The sequence below is a fragment of the Kogia breviceps genome, chromosome 13, assembly GCF_026419965.1.
Source record: "Kogia breviceps isolate mKogBre1 chromosome 13, mKogBre1 haplotype 1, whole genome shotgun sequence".
Classification (NCBI taxonomy): Eukaryota; Metazoa; Chordata; class Mammalia; order Artiodactyla; family Physeteridae; genus Kogia; species Kogia breviceps.
Window position 1 is genome coordinate 72,869,526 of NC_081322.1, and position 14,132 is coordinate 72,883,657.

Genomic DNA, 14,132 nt, shown 5'->3' on the forward strand with positions numbered 1-14,132 from the left:
GCCTAAGCCATTCCCCACTCCTTTCTCCAGATCTGACTATTCAAATAGCTGGCAGCTTCTTTAAGAACCCTCTAGTAGTAAAGGAATTAATATTCTCCACTTATCCCTATATTTTATCCCCTCCCCCCTCCATTAAACTACTGATTTTTATGAGTGAGATAATAGACAAGCTTGGGTGACCTGTTTTTTTTTGTTTGTTTGTTTTTTCCCCTCCCTCCTCCCTCTTTTTTCCTTGCGGTAAAATAGTGCTGAAGAAAGAGGGCACTAGTGTACAGCCCAGATCGCATCCTTGCACCGTCTGGATTAGAGCTGAGGCGTCTGCGAACCGAGCTTGGCCGCGGTACTCTGGCCCGGGGACCACAGCGCTGTCTACCCGGACTCAGGTCCGTCTCAAGTCCAAATTCTCCAAGCAGACCCAGGTGAGCAGACACCTCCCGGCGGGGAAACCCACCCACAGTGGCAGACACGAGTCCCAATCTGTGGGATTTTTCTCCTTGTCCCAGAGGCATCCTCGATTATCTATTTATTTTAGTCCTGCTTCCCCGGGAAGCGTCGGACGCATGGGTACCTGGGTTGTCTTTCTTCCTTTGCCTGCCTCACCTCCTGTGTTCTTGCTGCTCGCCCGCTCCCTTTGCTCCTTTCTCGTCTGACTCTCACCTTGAAAAAGACAGCCGGAGAGGGACGAGAGAGAGCGCCAACTTCAGCCCCGCAGGCGGCTGAGATTTGGCGCCTCTGCCCCCGAAGTGGTAGGGTTTGAATATACCTGGAGGAGCGCTAGCTGCAAGGTGAGGAGAATGAGGATGGAGGGGTGCTGGGGAAACGAGGAGGGGTGTGTGTGTGTGTGTGTGTGTGTGTGTGTGTGTGTGTGTGTGTGTGTGTGTGTGTGTAAAGAACGCAGGGAGGGGGGTTGAAAGAGTGAAGTCGGGGGTTGGCGGGCTTGGGGGCTCGGGGTTAAAGGATTGCAACTCGCTGGTCGAAGCGTCCGCAAGCGGCCCTGCGGAGGAATGCTTCAGCCTCTTGACCAAGCACTGTCCAGGGTTCTGAAGGCGGCAGGACTGAGCTGCCGCCGCCAGAGCAACCCGGAAGCTCCCCTCTGTTCCCTTTCTAGCAACTATGCAAAGCCAAAGATCTGGATTTAGGGAAGTGCAGGGGGCCCTCCATTCCCTCCCTCCATCCTGGGTCTCGGGAAACAAGTTACCTCATCTGTACCCTTTCCCCCTAAACGTCTACAATAAGCTGACTTCTTGGGGGGGATGTACCAAAATCCGACATGCGGAGACTTTACCAGGCGTTGCCTTAGTAACTAATACGGATTTCCTCAAGCTGGCAAATTTATATTTACTACTTGGGTAGTGTGTTAGGGTCTCTTCAACCCCTCAAAGTTAAAGTAAAATGTGCACCCCTGGTTCGAGTTTATTTTGAAGTAGCGCTTCCGCCTTCATAATGAAAGAGTTTCCAAATTTCTTCTGGGGAAAAAAGTTGATCTTTTCAAATCCAGAAAGTTATCTAAGGTCGAAAGACGTAGCTCCTTTTTCTCCCTCTTCCCTCCTCCCCCTCAAGTCAGTAATCGTGAGGGTATTTGGGGACCTGGAAGAGGCTTGGAGCTGCAGGAGGGGACGCGTCGGCGAGGCTGTGCGCCTGCGGGACGGAGGAGGGTAGTGGGGGCCGAACGCACCACCTTACGCCTTGACCAGAGCTGGCGCCCAATCTGTCCCTCCAGCCGCTATATCATGATGTCCTTCCAGCCCATATCATGAAAGGGACCGGGCAACTCGTAACCAGCACTGACCCCAGAGTTTTGACACAGGTCCTGTAATAACGGAGCTTTGATTTCCTTCCTGTTTTGCCGGCAGCGTCCAGCTCACCACAGCCACCACGACTCCCATGGTACCATTGGTCAGTTTACCTGGATGCATCAGTGAAGAAAGGGGACTCGAATTCCCCTAGAGACGCCGCCAGGGCGTAAAGGTGGTCGTGGAGGACCAGGAGGAGGAGGAGGAGGGGAAGGAGGCGGGGGTGCGGAAGCTGAAGTCGTCGGACGAGCGGCATTGGCGAGGGGGGAGAAGCAGGCGTCAGGCGTCGGGTCCGCACTGTGAGCGCGCAGAGCCTGCTGGCTGGACCAGCGTGGGAACGCGGCTGGCCGGCTGTGGACAGCGTCCTCAGCATAATGGTCCGGCTCCTCTTGGTTTTCTTCCCAGCTATCTTTTTGGAGATGTCCCTTCTCCCCAGAGGCCCCGGCAGGAAACTGTTGCTGGCAGGAGCCTCGTCTCAGCGCTCAGTGGCCAGAATGGACGGAGATGTCATCATTGGGGCCCTCTTTTCAGTCCACCACCAGCCTCCGGCCGAGAAGGTCCCCGAGAGGAAGTGTGGGGAGATCAGGGAGCAGTATGGCATCCAGAGGGTGGAGGCCATGTTCCACACGTTGGATGAGATCAACGCGGACCCGGTCCTCCTGCCCAACATCACCCTGGGCAGTGAGATCCGAGATTCCTGCTGGCACTCCTCTGTGGCTCTGGAGCAGAGCATTGAGTTCATCAGGGACTCTCTGATTTCCATTCGAGACGAGAAGGACGGGTTCAACCGGTGCCTGCCTGACGGCCAGACCCTCCCCCCCGGCAGGACTAAGAAGCCCATTGCCGGCGTGATCGGCCCGGGCTCCAGCTCCGTAGCTATTCAAGTGCAGAACCTGCTCCAGCTCTTCAACATACCCCAGATCGCATATTCCGCCACAAGCATCGACCTGAGCGACAAAACTTTGTACAAATACTTCCTGAGGGTTGTCCCTTCTGATACTTTGCAGGCAAGGGCGATGCTTGACATAGTCAAGCGTTACAATTGGACCTATGTCTCCGCGGTCCACACGGAAGGTAGGCATTGCATTTGGGGAAGAAAAGTGCACAGAAAGCCAGGGCATTGCTTGATGTGCGCTTGGGATCATAGTGTTGTTCCTGTTGATTTCTAGCACTGTGGAAAGAGAATTTACCCTTCTCCGTACGTGCCCATCCAGGCATTGCCTTGTATCCTCATCCTCCTATAATTATAGTGTAGGAAAACTGTCCCATGGTGTTTCTGGGTGTAGCAGGAGCCAAAAAGACACCAAACTCTCCATGGACAGTGCCCAGTTGTAGTTTTTGGGCTTACATATTTGTTTGCCCTGACATTCTCAGTTTGTGTTTATTTGCCCAAGATGTTATACTACCCTTAAGTGACTGGCTATGACTTTCCAAGCTTAATAGACTAATCCAATGTGAGCAGTTAGAAAAACAAAAAGCAAACTGCTGTCCCCTAAACTGGACTTGAAAGCTGTATCTTGTCATGAACAGCTGAAGGTGCTTCTTTGTTCTGGTATGCCCCTTTTTACACATTCATAACTTACCTGTAAATATTGGATTAATGCAGTCATCTCCCTCAGTATATCGGAAACTTATGTTTTAAATTATGGGGTGCCTTAGATACAAAGGAAAAGTAAATAATTTAAATAGTTTATTATTTTTTTCCTACTTAATATGTTAAAATTGTCCATATGCCCTCACTCTCCCCGAGAATTATCTTGTCTTATGAGCAATAGCACTGATGACCTCTTGGATTTGAATTTTGGTTTCTAGTTTGTTTGTTTGTTTTGTAACACGATGACTTTGCTTATTAGAATTTAAAGTTAGACAAATTATAAATTACTAATAAAATGATAGTAGATATCATGTTTAAAATAGCTTTTAAAAGTGAAATAGATTTTACCTGAGGTTAAAAACTTTGATTTATACAGAGTCTTACAGACATGAATTCTCAAATAATTTGTTATATATAGATTTTCTTTACTCTTCTCATCTTACCCTATACTGATTGTTGGATAAAATGAAACTTTTGAGTCATCTACTTTTAACTCCCTCAGGTTTATAGAGAAATTGAGACCCAGGTTACGAATTAATGTCCAGGACAATTCATGTGTATATGCTGGCATATGGAAGAGAATCTTGAAGGTATTGCTGCATTTATATTTCTTAATATCAAATTATTAACAGAGAGGCCATAGGTATGACTTCACATTCTTTTAACAGTTACACAGTATTCAGTTACTGGTGTGAAGTCTGATACAGAAATTAAGAAGCATTCTTACTGAAATGGTAATATGGTTATGTTAATGAAAACTGATGCTTTAACTTTAAAGGGAGCAGAGTTTTTAGGACAAACAAAAATTGTGTAGAAATTTCAGACTTTGATTTTGGAAAAAAAAAAAACAAAAACACCTTCCTGTTGCAATGTTGTGAGTTCTACAAACTGACTCCTCCTGTTTCTGAATCTTGATTTTTAATAGTGAACTGCCTACCTCTTTTTCAACAAAATCCCATATTACTCTTTTAAGATACAGATTTAAGTTCAGATTTTAACTCCTTACATTTTTATGGTTAATGTTAATTTCCTACATTTTTTTGTTTAGTATAGTTTCCTCCAGTGCTTAGATGGACCATCTTGAAAGCACAAGTTAAAAATGTGTTAATTATCAGCATTAGAGCGATCTCTCTAAAAGGGAATGGCAAAAAGTAGATTGAATGTGATTTATTTACTTATTTAATAGTTCTCCCTCAAATGAGCTAGGTAATTGATTATAGATATTAGAAGTGTAAATACCTCCTTCAAGAAGAAGTAATACATCATTTTTACAAGGTAGTTTTATTTTCTATATCTTATTATGTCATTTTATTTTGGGGGTGGAGAGGAGTGGAGAAAAGATTCCCCCTCCCCCTTTCAATATGTTTTCCAGTTGCATCCTTTTGCTAAAAATAATTGCTAATAGCGCTTTCTGACAACGAGAGTTGTCTTTTTGGAAAATTAATTGGACTTGTGTTTACAAATTTTGTTGAGGAAGGGCTGACATTAAAATTCCACCCTTGTGCTAGTTTGGATTGCTTTGTTCCCTTTCTGCCTTCTGACTTGGGTTGTGTGGCAGGGATAATGTCCGATAGCATTATAATAGTTGATTACAGACTAGATTGTGTTCATAGAACAGCATCAGAGCTAACTTTGATGTCTATTTGGTCTATTTTATTACCAAGAAATGATGCCATTCACCTTGCCTTTTATATATATCTTATTTCTTCTCAAAGAGAATTTGTTTCCTCTGTTATTAGATATAATTCTGTGGAAACGAAATTGCTTTTATTTTCTTCTATCTGCAAAGAAATATAACAGTGTCCTTTGCATAAGCTCCAACTGAACATTTATTTTTTTCTGAGGTTCTGCCCTCCTGCTTCTCAGGGACCCATAGTGTACTGGCCTGCAGGCACTTTCTTGCATCATCTAGTAATTTTCCTGTCTTCAGACTGATGGGGTCACCTACTGGTGACAGTTCCCTGTCAAAAAGCAGCTAAGACCACATATCAGTGTTGTCTCTGCCATCTGGGCACTGTTCAGGAAGGAAGCTAGATTGTCTGGATATTAGCAATTTGGAGTTTAGAAATTCTGGGACCTCCAGTGACCTTCACCTCTCCTTTCCAAATTAGCCATTCTCTAGTCAGTTTATCATCACAATTTCTTTTATTAGAAGTTAGCTTAGTATAGTTAACATCAAAAGTAATAGGTGACTAGATTAGCATACCTTCATTTCTATGGTTAATGCTTGACTTTAAAACCATAGATGGAACATCCTATTCTTTCAAAAGTTTTATATCCCTTTATTATTTTACTCTATATTGAAGTTAAACTTGGAGGTGTTTTCTGGTTTTGTTTTAATCAGTTAGAATTCAGTTGTTATATTCTTTTACATACTTTTCAATCTTCTACCACGTCATTTGTGCCACACTTGTCCTCTTGTCATAACTGTCAGTTTACCTGAACAGAAAAAGAGGATCGGTTCACATGAAGTTACCAGCAACAGGCTCTCCAGAAGATTTTTCAGGATTATTTCTTGAGAGGAATATTGAATTAGGATCTGTCAAAGGGAGGGTACTGAAGCAACAGAGCCTTGTCCACAAAGAAAAGTCGAGTGCACTTTGGAGCAAGCTGCTCACCTGGCATGTGTCTTTAAATATGCTAGTCATAGAATACAAAAATAGCCTACTTCTGTGAAGAATATCTCGGCCAAGGACATTGTATTCCATCCTTCTGATAAAATGTAGATTCCCCATAAAAAAACAAATTTATCATTTCAAAAAATTGTAGAAAACAATACTTAAAAAATAATTCTAGTTGATTAAATCAAAGCTTTGGATGAGTCCAAAAAGAATATTCTTTGAGTTTGTAGCTTCAAAAAGTTAAGTTTTGGGGTTGAATACATTTTCATTTGTTTTAAACCTTTCTCTCTTAATATTTTGTCTCATAGTGTCAGAGGAGTATATGATAAGGGATTTAGTGATGCTGCTGTATGCTTTTGTTTACAGTTATGTTTTCATTGTGGTGCACCTTTTTTGTGGACATTTGCTTACACTTTACATGAGATTGCCCTTCTTTGGCTTCTTTTCAAAATCTGATCTTTTTCTTTTTAGAAGCTTTGCTCTTTTTGATATAAAACAGTCTAAAAGTCTAAAGGCATCAGAGGAAAATCTTCCTAAATCATAAGAACATCAGGTAACTATTACTTTAGCTAATTCAATTACATATAAGAATTTTATTTCTACTAAATATCATATTTTTCTATATATGCACCAACAACTTTCTTTATACCTTGCTTATCTCGATTCCAAACTATTTTCACAGTAAGTCACCTTAATAAATGTTCTGTTTTATCACAATATAAGGAGTAGAATGTCTTGAAAGGTTATTTAGGCCAACCAGTTAAAGAGGCTTAAAACACCATTATTACATCTTTGCCCAGAAGTCGTTCCCATATGCTCTAAGTTTCCTAATTGTGATTACGATTTCTAATGAGAGTTGGAGAATATACATCTTAAATTCAGAGACAGAATTTTACCTATTAGTCAGTTTTTCTATTCAATGACCTGACTCCCTGAAGTTTCTATCGACTACCGGGAATCATCCAAACCAAATTTCTCTTCCATGTGATATTTATTATCAATGAACTCTCTCTCTTTTATGTCATACCTCACCAGTTCCTTCACCCATATATTCTAATTTTTAGTTCTCTTATTATCATAGATAACTCAAGTAGATCTTAGATAACTTATTATCCAAAAGTCTTTTTTAGAAATATGAGCTGATACTAGGCTACATCTCCTTTATTTTATGCTTGGGTAATTTTTAATATTGTTATTATTATTATTATTCTAAGAGTAAGACTTTGTTTTTTGTTTCCTTTTAAATGTAGAGTATTTAGCTTAAATCTGCCTTATCAATAAGTTGTGAGACTTTGATTATTTAATTCATCTTAGCATCCTGGTTTTGTGTCCTCAAGATTTGACTATATATGATAAAACTGAGTAAGAGAGAGTCAAGTGTAAATTCCCATAGCCCATTCCCAGCAAACTACTAATCTGGGTGGTCACTCAGCCTGTTATGAATTTCCTTGACAGTAAGTTTGTTCATTACATACTATACCACTTTATAGATAAATAAATAAATAGCATAAAAGTAGAAAAATCATCACAGCACATTTACAACTCTGATAAAAAATTTACTATCCCAAAAAATGTTTATAAGAAATGTGAAGACTTGGTCTCAATTGCTAAGTTCTTTACACTCTAAAGGGATTACAGTTTGAACACATGTAAAATGAGTAAAAACAAATTATTACAGTATAGACATTTAGAAACATGAGTTTATATGTGTTTAGGGAACACTGAAAGAAAATATTGGTGAGTGTAATTAGCTAGAAAAAAGCTGGAGAAAAGGGAATTTTGATTAGTTTTTTAATATGGCATTTGTAAAAGATAAAAGCAGTAGTAAGAATGTCCCCATGGGGAATAAAATAAGCAGGTCTTCTTGGCTGGAGTGGAGAGTGTGGGCCGGGAACTAATAATAAAGATAGCAACTCAAATGTGGGTTCTTATATTCTGTGATTCCATGACTGTTTATCTATATGAAGGACAAATAATGGAGAATCTTGAAGCATGAGCCAGAGAGTTTTGATTTCAAGAAAGAAATGTCAAAGCAGAGTTTGATATGATTCAAGGCTAATTAAAAGAAAGTGAGTTCTTCCTGAAATGTGTAGGGAAGCTGCATTGGATGGATGGGGAGGGAGAAAACTAGCCTTGAAAGTTTATGTTTGTAGAATTCTAGGTACTAGACTGTTAAAATAATTAGGAAGAATAAAAGTACTTAAAAAGAATATTTTATAGGAGAATTCAATGTGCCAAAGAGTTAGAGACAGAGTCTAAGATATCTTCAGTTTTGCAATCCTGAAGGACCAGGAGAATTTTGGTGTAATTAACAGGCCTGCAATAAGTAGGTTTTAAAATCATGATTCTTTATGTTTAAACAACATGGACTTAGATTTAATATGTTCAACTTGATGTGAACTTTGGCTAAGAGCACATATATTACTAGTAAGAGTGGGTGTCTGGACAGAATAATTCCAGGCACAGTCATAAGTTACCCTATTTGTGATTTTAAAAAAGTGTTCACATCCTACCTTGTTTGCGGAGAACCTTGATTCTCTTGACTGGCTAACCTGGGTACTTGAGAGTTGACTTCTTTAAACTCCAACCTTTTACACTTTAAACATGTTACAAGGTGGTCTTTGCAAATTATATAGTTCCCTGGCATCTTTTAAAGAGAGTGCCGAATTTAATAGGAACTTTTCTTGAATATACGAAGTAATCATTGTGAATGTCAACTGTTACATATGCTGGGATACAGTGGTAATCTTGAAGCCTGTTGAAAAACATAAAGCCACTCACTCTTATCAAAAATGGCCCAGATTGTCATACTTTTGAATTTCTGTCTTTGTTATTTTTTCTATATTGTCTAGACTTATTAAGCCATTTTCTGACTAGACTTATTAAGCCATTTTCTAAGTTATTTAATCAGTATTTAGTTAACAGGATCTATGTACAAAGGATTAAGATGAAATACAAAGATGAAAAAACGAGACACCTTTATTATTTTGAGAAATCTTGAACTCTTCTTGATTCTTCTGCCATACCATCAATCACCCTGTGACTTCATTTGCTTTGGAACAAAGTTTACAGGTAGCTGGCCTGCATAGGGTAGATGGTGATGGCAACTTCTATTTTGTGTTTCTGTCATGTGGCTTGGCAGTTGCCATTCCTTGTTAAACACTACAATTTTTTCTCCTGGTGGTCTATGGAGCTAATATATAATGATGGTTTTATGGATTTTTAATAACTTTCTGGGAGGTGGCTGGAGTGGTGTCATCATAAAGAAATTTGTCAGAAGCCATATTTTCAGCAAAGACCACAGAGGGCTGGGAAACCGTGGCTGAGGACACAATAATTTAGTAAGCACGTACAACCACTGAAAAAATCAGTTCGTAGTGCATGCTGTTCTGATATTATTTTGGAAGCAACATCTCAGTAGGGGAGGTTGTCAGTTTTCAGAGAAGCTGTAGTTGAAAATCAGAGTCAGGCTGAGACATAAAGTCTTGTCAAAATGATGTAGCTGTCTTATCCATCAAAGAGCTATCATTAGATTTTAAACTTATGTAGAAATATTTATGTATTTTAGTGTGCAAGTTCTACTAATTTTCATGCTTAATTGTCTTCTATAAATGTCTAAAATTTTAATTTTCATGAAAAATTATAACTTAAATTTTCTTCAGTCTCATGGGAAGTTTCTTAAACTTAAGGCATTGTGGTACCAAATACAGCATTAATGTTTTTATGAAGAGTATTGGCTCAAGCGGAAACTTGGTGATCAAAAATGATCATTTATCGATTTTAGGATCATCTATTTTAGTTACTTCATGGCCAACAAATTGAAGATTCAAGGCAACTATCTAAATGATTCAGATAAAAGCCTTAATTGGCAATTGAAGGACAAGGAGATTTGGGGGAGCATTTCTTTTTTTGCCAAGTAAGTTATTTTGCTTTCTAATGAAGACATGACCATTTATTCATTGATGAATTCATGCATCTGCTATGTATCAGACATTGGTCTTGGCACTAGGAACACATAAATTAAAAGAATAATAATTATTAGTATTATTTCATTACTGTTATTAGTATTGTCCTCAAGGGTCCTATAGTCTGTTGGAAGAGACATAGAAATATATAGGTAGTTAAAGGCTTATGGGTTACAGAAAGTATATTTAATCACTTAAAACAATAAATGCATAAAAGACTATGGGAAATAATATACATTCATCTCAGTTTTATTTATAAAATGGGAATGATAATCACTACCATGTTATTTACTCACAGCAGTGTTTCAGAGAACAAGGAAACAGTATGTATAACTAGCTTTCATTTGCTTTTGTTAAACTGCCATCAGTTAGCCCTTCTTAGCTGATGAAAGTTGAACACGTACATGAAATCAGTTAATGAGGTGAAGACTTTTGAATCTAAAACTTAGTAACATAAAATAAAAATGCAATTCATGGTTAAGATAAAAGCTCAGCTTGTGCTATAGGTTTTAGGAACCTTTCTCATGTTGCAAATGAGAAAACAAAGGCCTGGGGAAATAAAATGACCTGCCTAAGACCATTACATTCATTAGTAACAAAGCCAGGACTTATTCAAATTTGTGTTAGATACTTTCCTAACCCAAAGATCTATTGATTGTTTATTTTTAAATCACATGGGCCATCCACATGCATTCCTCTCTCCTGTGAGGTAGGTTTATATCATCCGGCCCAGCTATGTTCTTCCCAACATTGCTGCAATCATTTACCAGCTTGCAGGAGACTCTTCTGTCACTGAAAACTCATTCTCACTGCTGAGAGTCTTTCCTTCAGTACTCTTGGGTGATTCTAGCATTCATGTGTGTGACCCATTGATACCTACCCTCATAGGTCGTTGATCTCAACTCTGTGTCCTTCACCTTGACTTCAGCAGCCCACCCACTCTGTCCACAGTCTGGTACCTTGAACTCACCAAGAACTCATAGCTCTAGTCTCTTAAACACCCAAAAGCCCTTGAACAATACAAGCCTATTTAACTTCTCTTGCTTCCAACTCACCTGCTCCCCACATTCCCCTGGAAAGTCTACGTCAAGCATTTTCTCATTTGATCTGATTCTTCCCTGGATCTGAGCAACTCTACCTCTATATTTGTGCATGTTACCAACTTGAAATAAACGTCCTTTCTCAGAGAAAATGAATTTCCAGCTTAAAGTGTCTACTTCACATGAAACTCTAGTTGAGGAGATTATAAATATGTCATCCCCCCCCCCCCAGCTCCTTCAGTGCAGAAAAATAAAGACCAGAAAGGAGGACTTTTTTTTTTTTTTAAAGAAAAGAAAAAAGGAAACATTCTATCCCTGTGAGGTCTGTGGTCAAGAGTGGGAGATCACATTCACTCAGACAGCTCTGTGGTACCATCTCTATAACAAGTAACCAGGGGTGCTGAATAGTGAATAAGGATGCGAAAATTAAAAAAGGATGGGCAGGGGTGGATTCCAGGGGTCAGGGATAGGACTGACCCAAAGTTTCATGGAATCAGCCATGTTTAGAGAGCCATCAAGGTAAAAATGTCCAAAAACAATCCCTTAAGGTTATTGTGCAGATGAAATGAGACAGTTCTGTGTGTAGAGCTCAATAAGTGTCAGATCTCATTATTCTTACCAGGCCACTGTAACCTTAAATAAGAAGATGTCCTTAGTGCAGGAGAGCCTGTATGAAGTACATACAAGAATGTCTTGGGGTGAGGGTGTGCAAATAAAGAGAGAAGGGGTATATCTTGCTAATTTGCTAACTCTGAGCAGCACATCCAGCTTCTTATTCTCTTCCTTCATAACAATTGCATCCATAGCAAGTGGCTCTAAGTGAAAGCTCTTTGGTTGTATAGCTTATTCTGCAATTATTGCTGGATACACTGAGGCAGTTTCTTCTGTTCTTTTTGGTACTCTAACACATTATGTAATTTGTACATTATGAAGGCTAGAACAAAAAATATCAATAGAAAAATTGTGGAGAGTATGTTCAAGAGGAGAAACTGTTTACAGTAGAATTTAACAGGTGATTCGAGGATATTGAAACAGTAGAAACAAATTACAATAAACAAATAATATCACCTTTTCCTGGATAAATAAATATACAATGTATTTTTTCACTTTTTGGTCAACAGGTATTACACTGTTGGGAAAAAAAGACAATTTCAAATTTCTCTTTTAATTAAGTAAATGTTAGTGAGCATCTTCTCTGGGCCAGGTCCTCTGCTATAGTCATTGATGACCAGAGATAGATAAACTATAGATCCCTCTATCAGGAAGCTCACCATATTGATTACCATTCAGTTTGATAAGTGCAACCATAGGCGTAGGTATGAATTAGAGAGGTGACAGACAGAGGTGTGACCAGCTTTCTCTGGGCCAGGGAAAGAAGTGAGGAAAACCACATAGAAGCTTCCAAAGGATGTAACATTTGAAGTTCACTTCATTAGAGGAATCAGAGGAGGACACAGAGAAGTGTAAAAATATTGATGTATAAAACTAATTATGTTCAGGAAACTCTAACTATATCACTAATTCCGGAATATATGTTCAGGGAAAGGAGTGGGGAAGGATCAAACTGAAAATGCAGGGAAAGCTGAGGTCGTGAATGGACAGACTTGACAAGCCAAGGAATTTAGATTCAATTTTGTAAGTTTGGTAAACCAGTGAAGGATTTTAAACAGGGAGGAAACATGATCAGATTTATATATTGGAAAGGACATTCTGAAAACTTTGGTGAGGACAGATTAAGAAAAGGTGTCAGTTTAGAAGTTAGCACACGAGTTGACAGGCCATTGGTAGTTGGGGGAGTGATGGAGAAAAAGCAGTTTAATCAACTTATTCAAGATATGATAAGAGCTTTACTAAAGTAAGTGTCAAAGGGAATGGATGGGAAAGAATGGATTTGACAGCCATTTAGTAGGGAAATTAGGATTTAGTGACTGATTGGCTCTGAGGATCAAGGAGAATGTCTAGAAAGACTCCCATGTTTCCATTTTATACAACTAAATAGGGAATAAAAAGAGGAAGCACAGATTGGGAAAATATGAGTTTTAGACTGGTTCAGTATGAGGTATCTATGGGACAATAAAGTTGAGTCATCTCATAGGCCAAATATCTGAAAAGGGAGGTAGATTTGAGATTTGTCAGCAAATGGCTGTGGCTAATACCACAGGAGTAGATGAAATTGCCAAGGGAGAGAATATAGAGTGAAAAGAGAAGAGAGCTAAGGGCAGAACTTTGAGGAAGGTTAAAATGAGGAGGAGGATCCAGAAAAGGGATGGAGAAGGAACGGTTAGAAAACTAGAAGGAGAAAGAGGAAGAACCAGGAGAGAACCAGACATCACCGAAGCCAAGGGAGGAGAAAGTTTCAAGAAGAAAACAGTGACAAATATCACTGAGCTGACAGGGAAGGGAGGGTTACTGAAACAGTGCTCCATACCAGTAGCCTCTACTTCCTCTTAGCTTCTGCCCTTCAAGAATCCCTTAATTTCTAAACCCATTGGAAGGGCAGAGGCCAGGAGGAAGTGGAGGCTGCAGGTATACAGCATTGTTCCCAGAGACTGAGAAGGGAAATTGAGAGATAGGATGGTACCTAGACAGAAATGCACTTCCAAGTGAAAACATTCTCTGGGATGCAAAAGACTTAAGCAGTTTTAAAGGATGATGGAAAAGAATGGTAGAAAAGGAAAGTTTGAAGATAATTGATGAAGCAAAGTTGCGGAGGAAGAAATCATGGCTGGGCCACACGAATGGGAGGAGTCTTTCCCCTGGGTGATGGTACTGTTAAGTTTGGGGAAGGAGAGAAAAGAAGGGGCAACCTTCGTTTTCTCAATTACTCAATGAGGCAGATGGAAAGGGATAGGGAGTAGGTCAAACACAAGTAGAGCAAATTTTTAGAGGACCCAATTGTTACTGGAAACTACGAATTTCTAGTAGTGTAAGTTTATACTGTTTTGATATTCTTTCCAGTAGGGTATAGGCCCCAGATACAAGGGAGGAGTCTCAGCTCTCATAGCAGTTCATTAACTTGGCCACCTGCTAGCCCAATGTCCAAAACACCAGAATATTTCTCTAGTTAATTACATAGGATACCAGGTGATCACCAGAGATCATAGCCAAGAATTATCCTT

At 39.6% G+C, this 14,132-nt stretch overlaps 1 protein-coding gene across 3 annotated transcripts in view; it reads left to right on the forward strand.

The window, feature by feature from the left end:
* Window positions 1-278: 278 nt before the first annotated feature.
* Window positions 279-14,132, forward strand: part of GRM1 (glutamate metabotropic receptor 1) — a 371,221-nt gene continuing 357,367 nt past the window's right edge. For all 3 annotated transcript variants that reach the window (XM_067010975.1, XM_059035994.2, XM_067010976.1), the window contains exons 1-2: window positions 279-419; window positions 1,854-2,867. In XM_067010975.1, coding sequence (XP_066867076.1) covers window positions 2,168-2,867 — 700 coding nt within the window. In that variant the 5' untranslated portion in view covers window positions 279-419; window positions 1,854-2,167. The remainder of the gene's footprint in view (window positions 420-1,853; window positions 2,868-14,132) is intronic.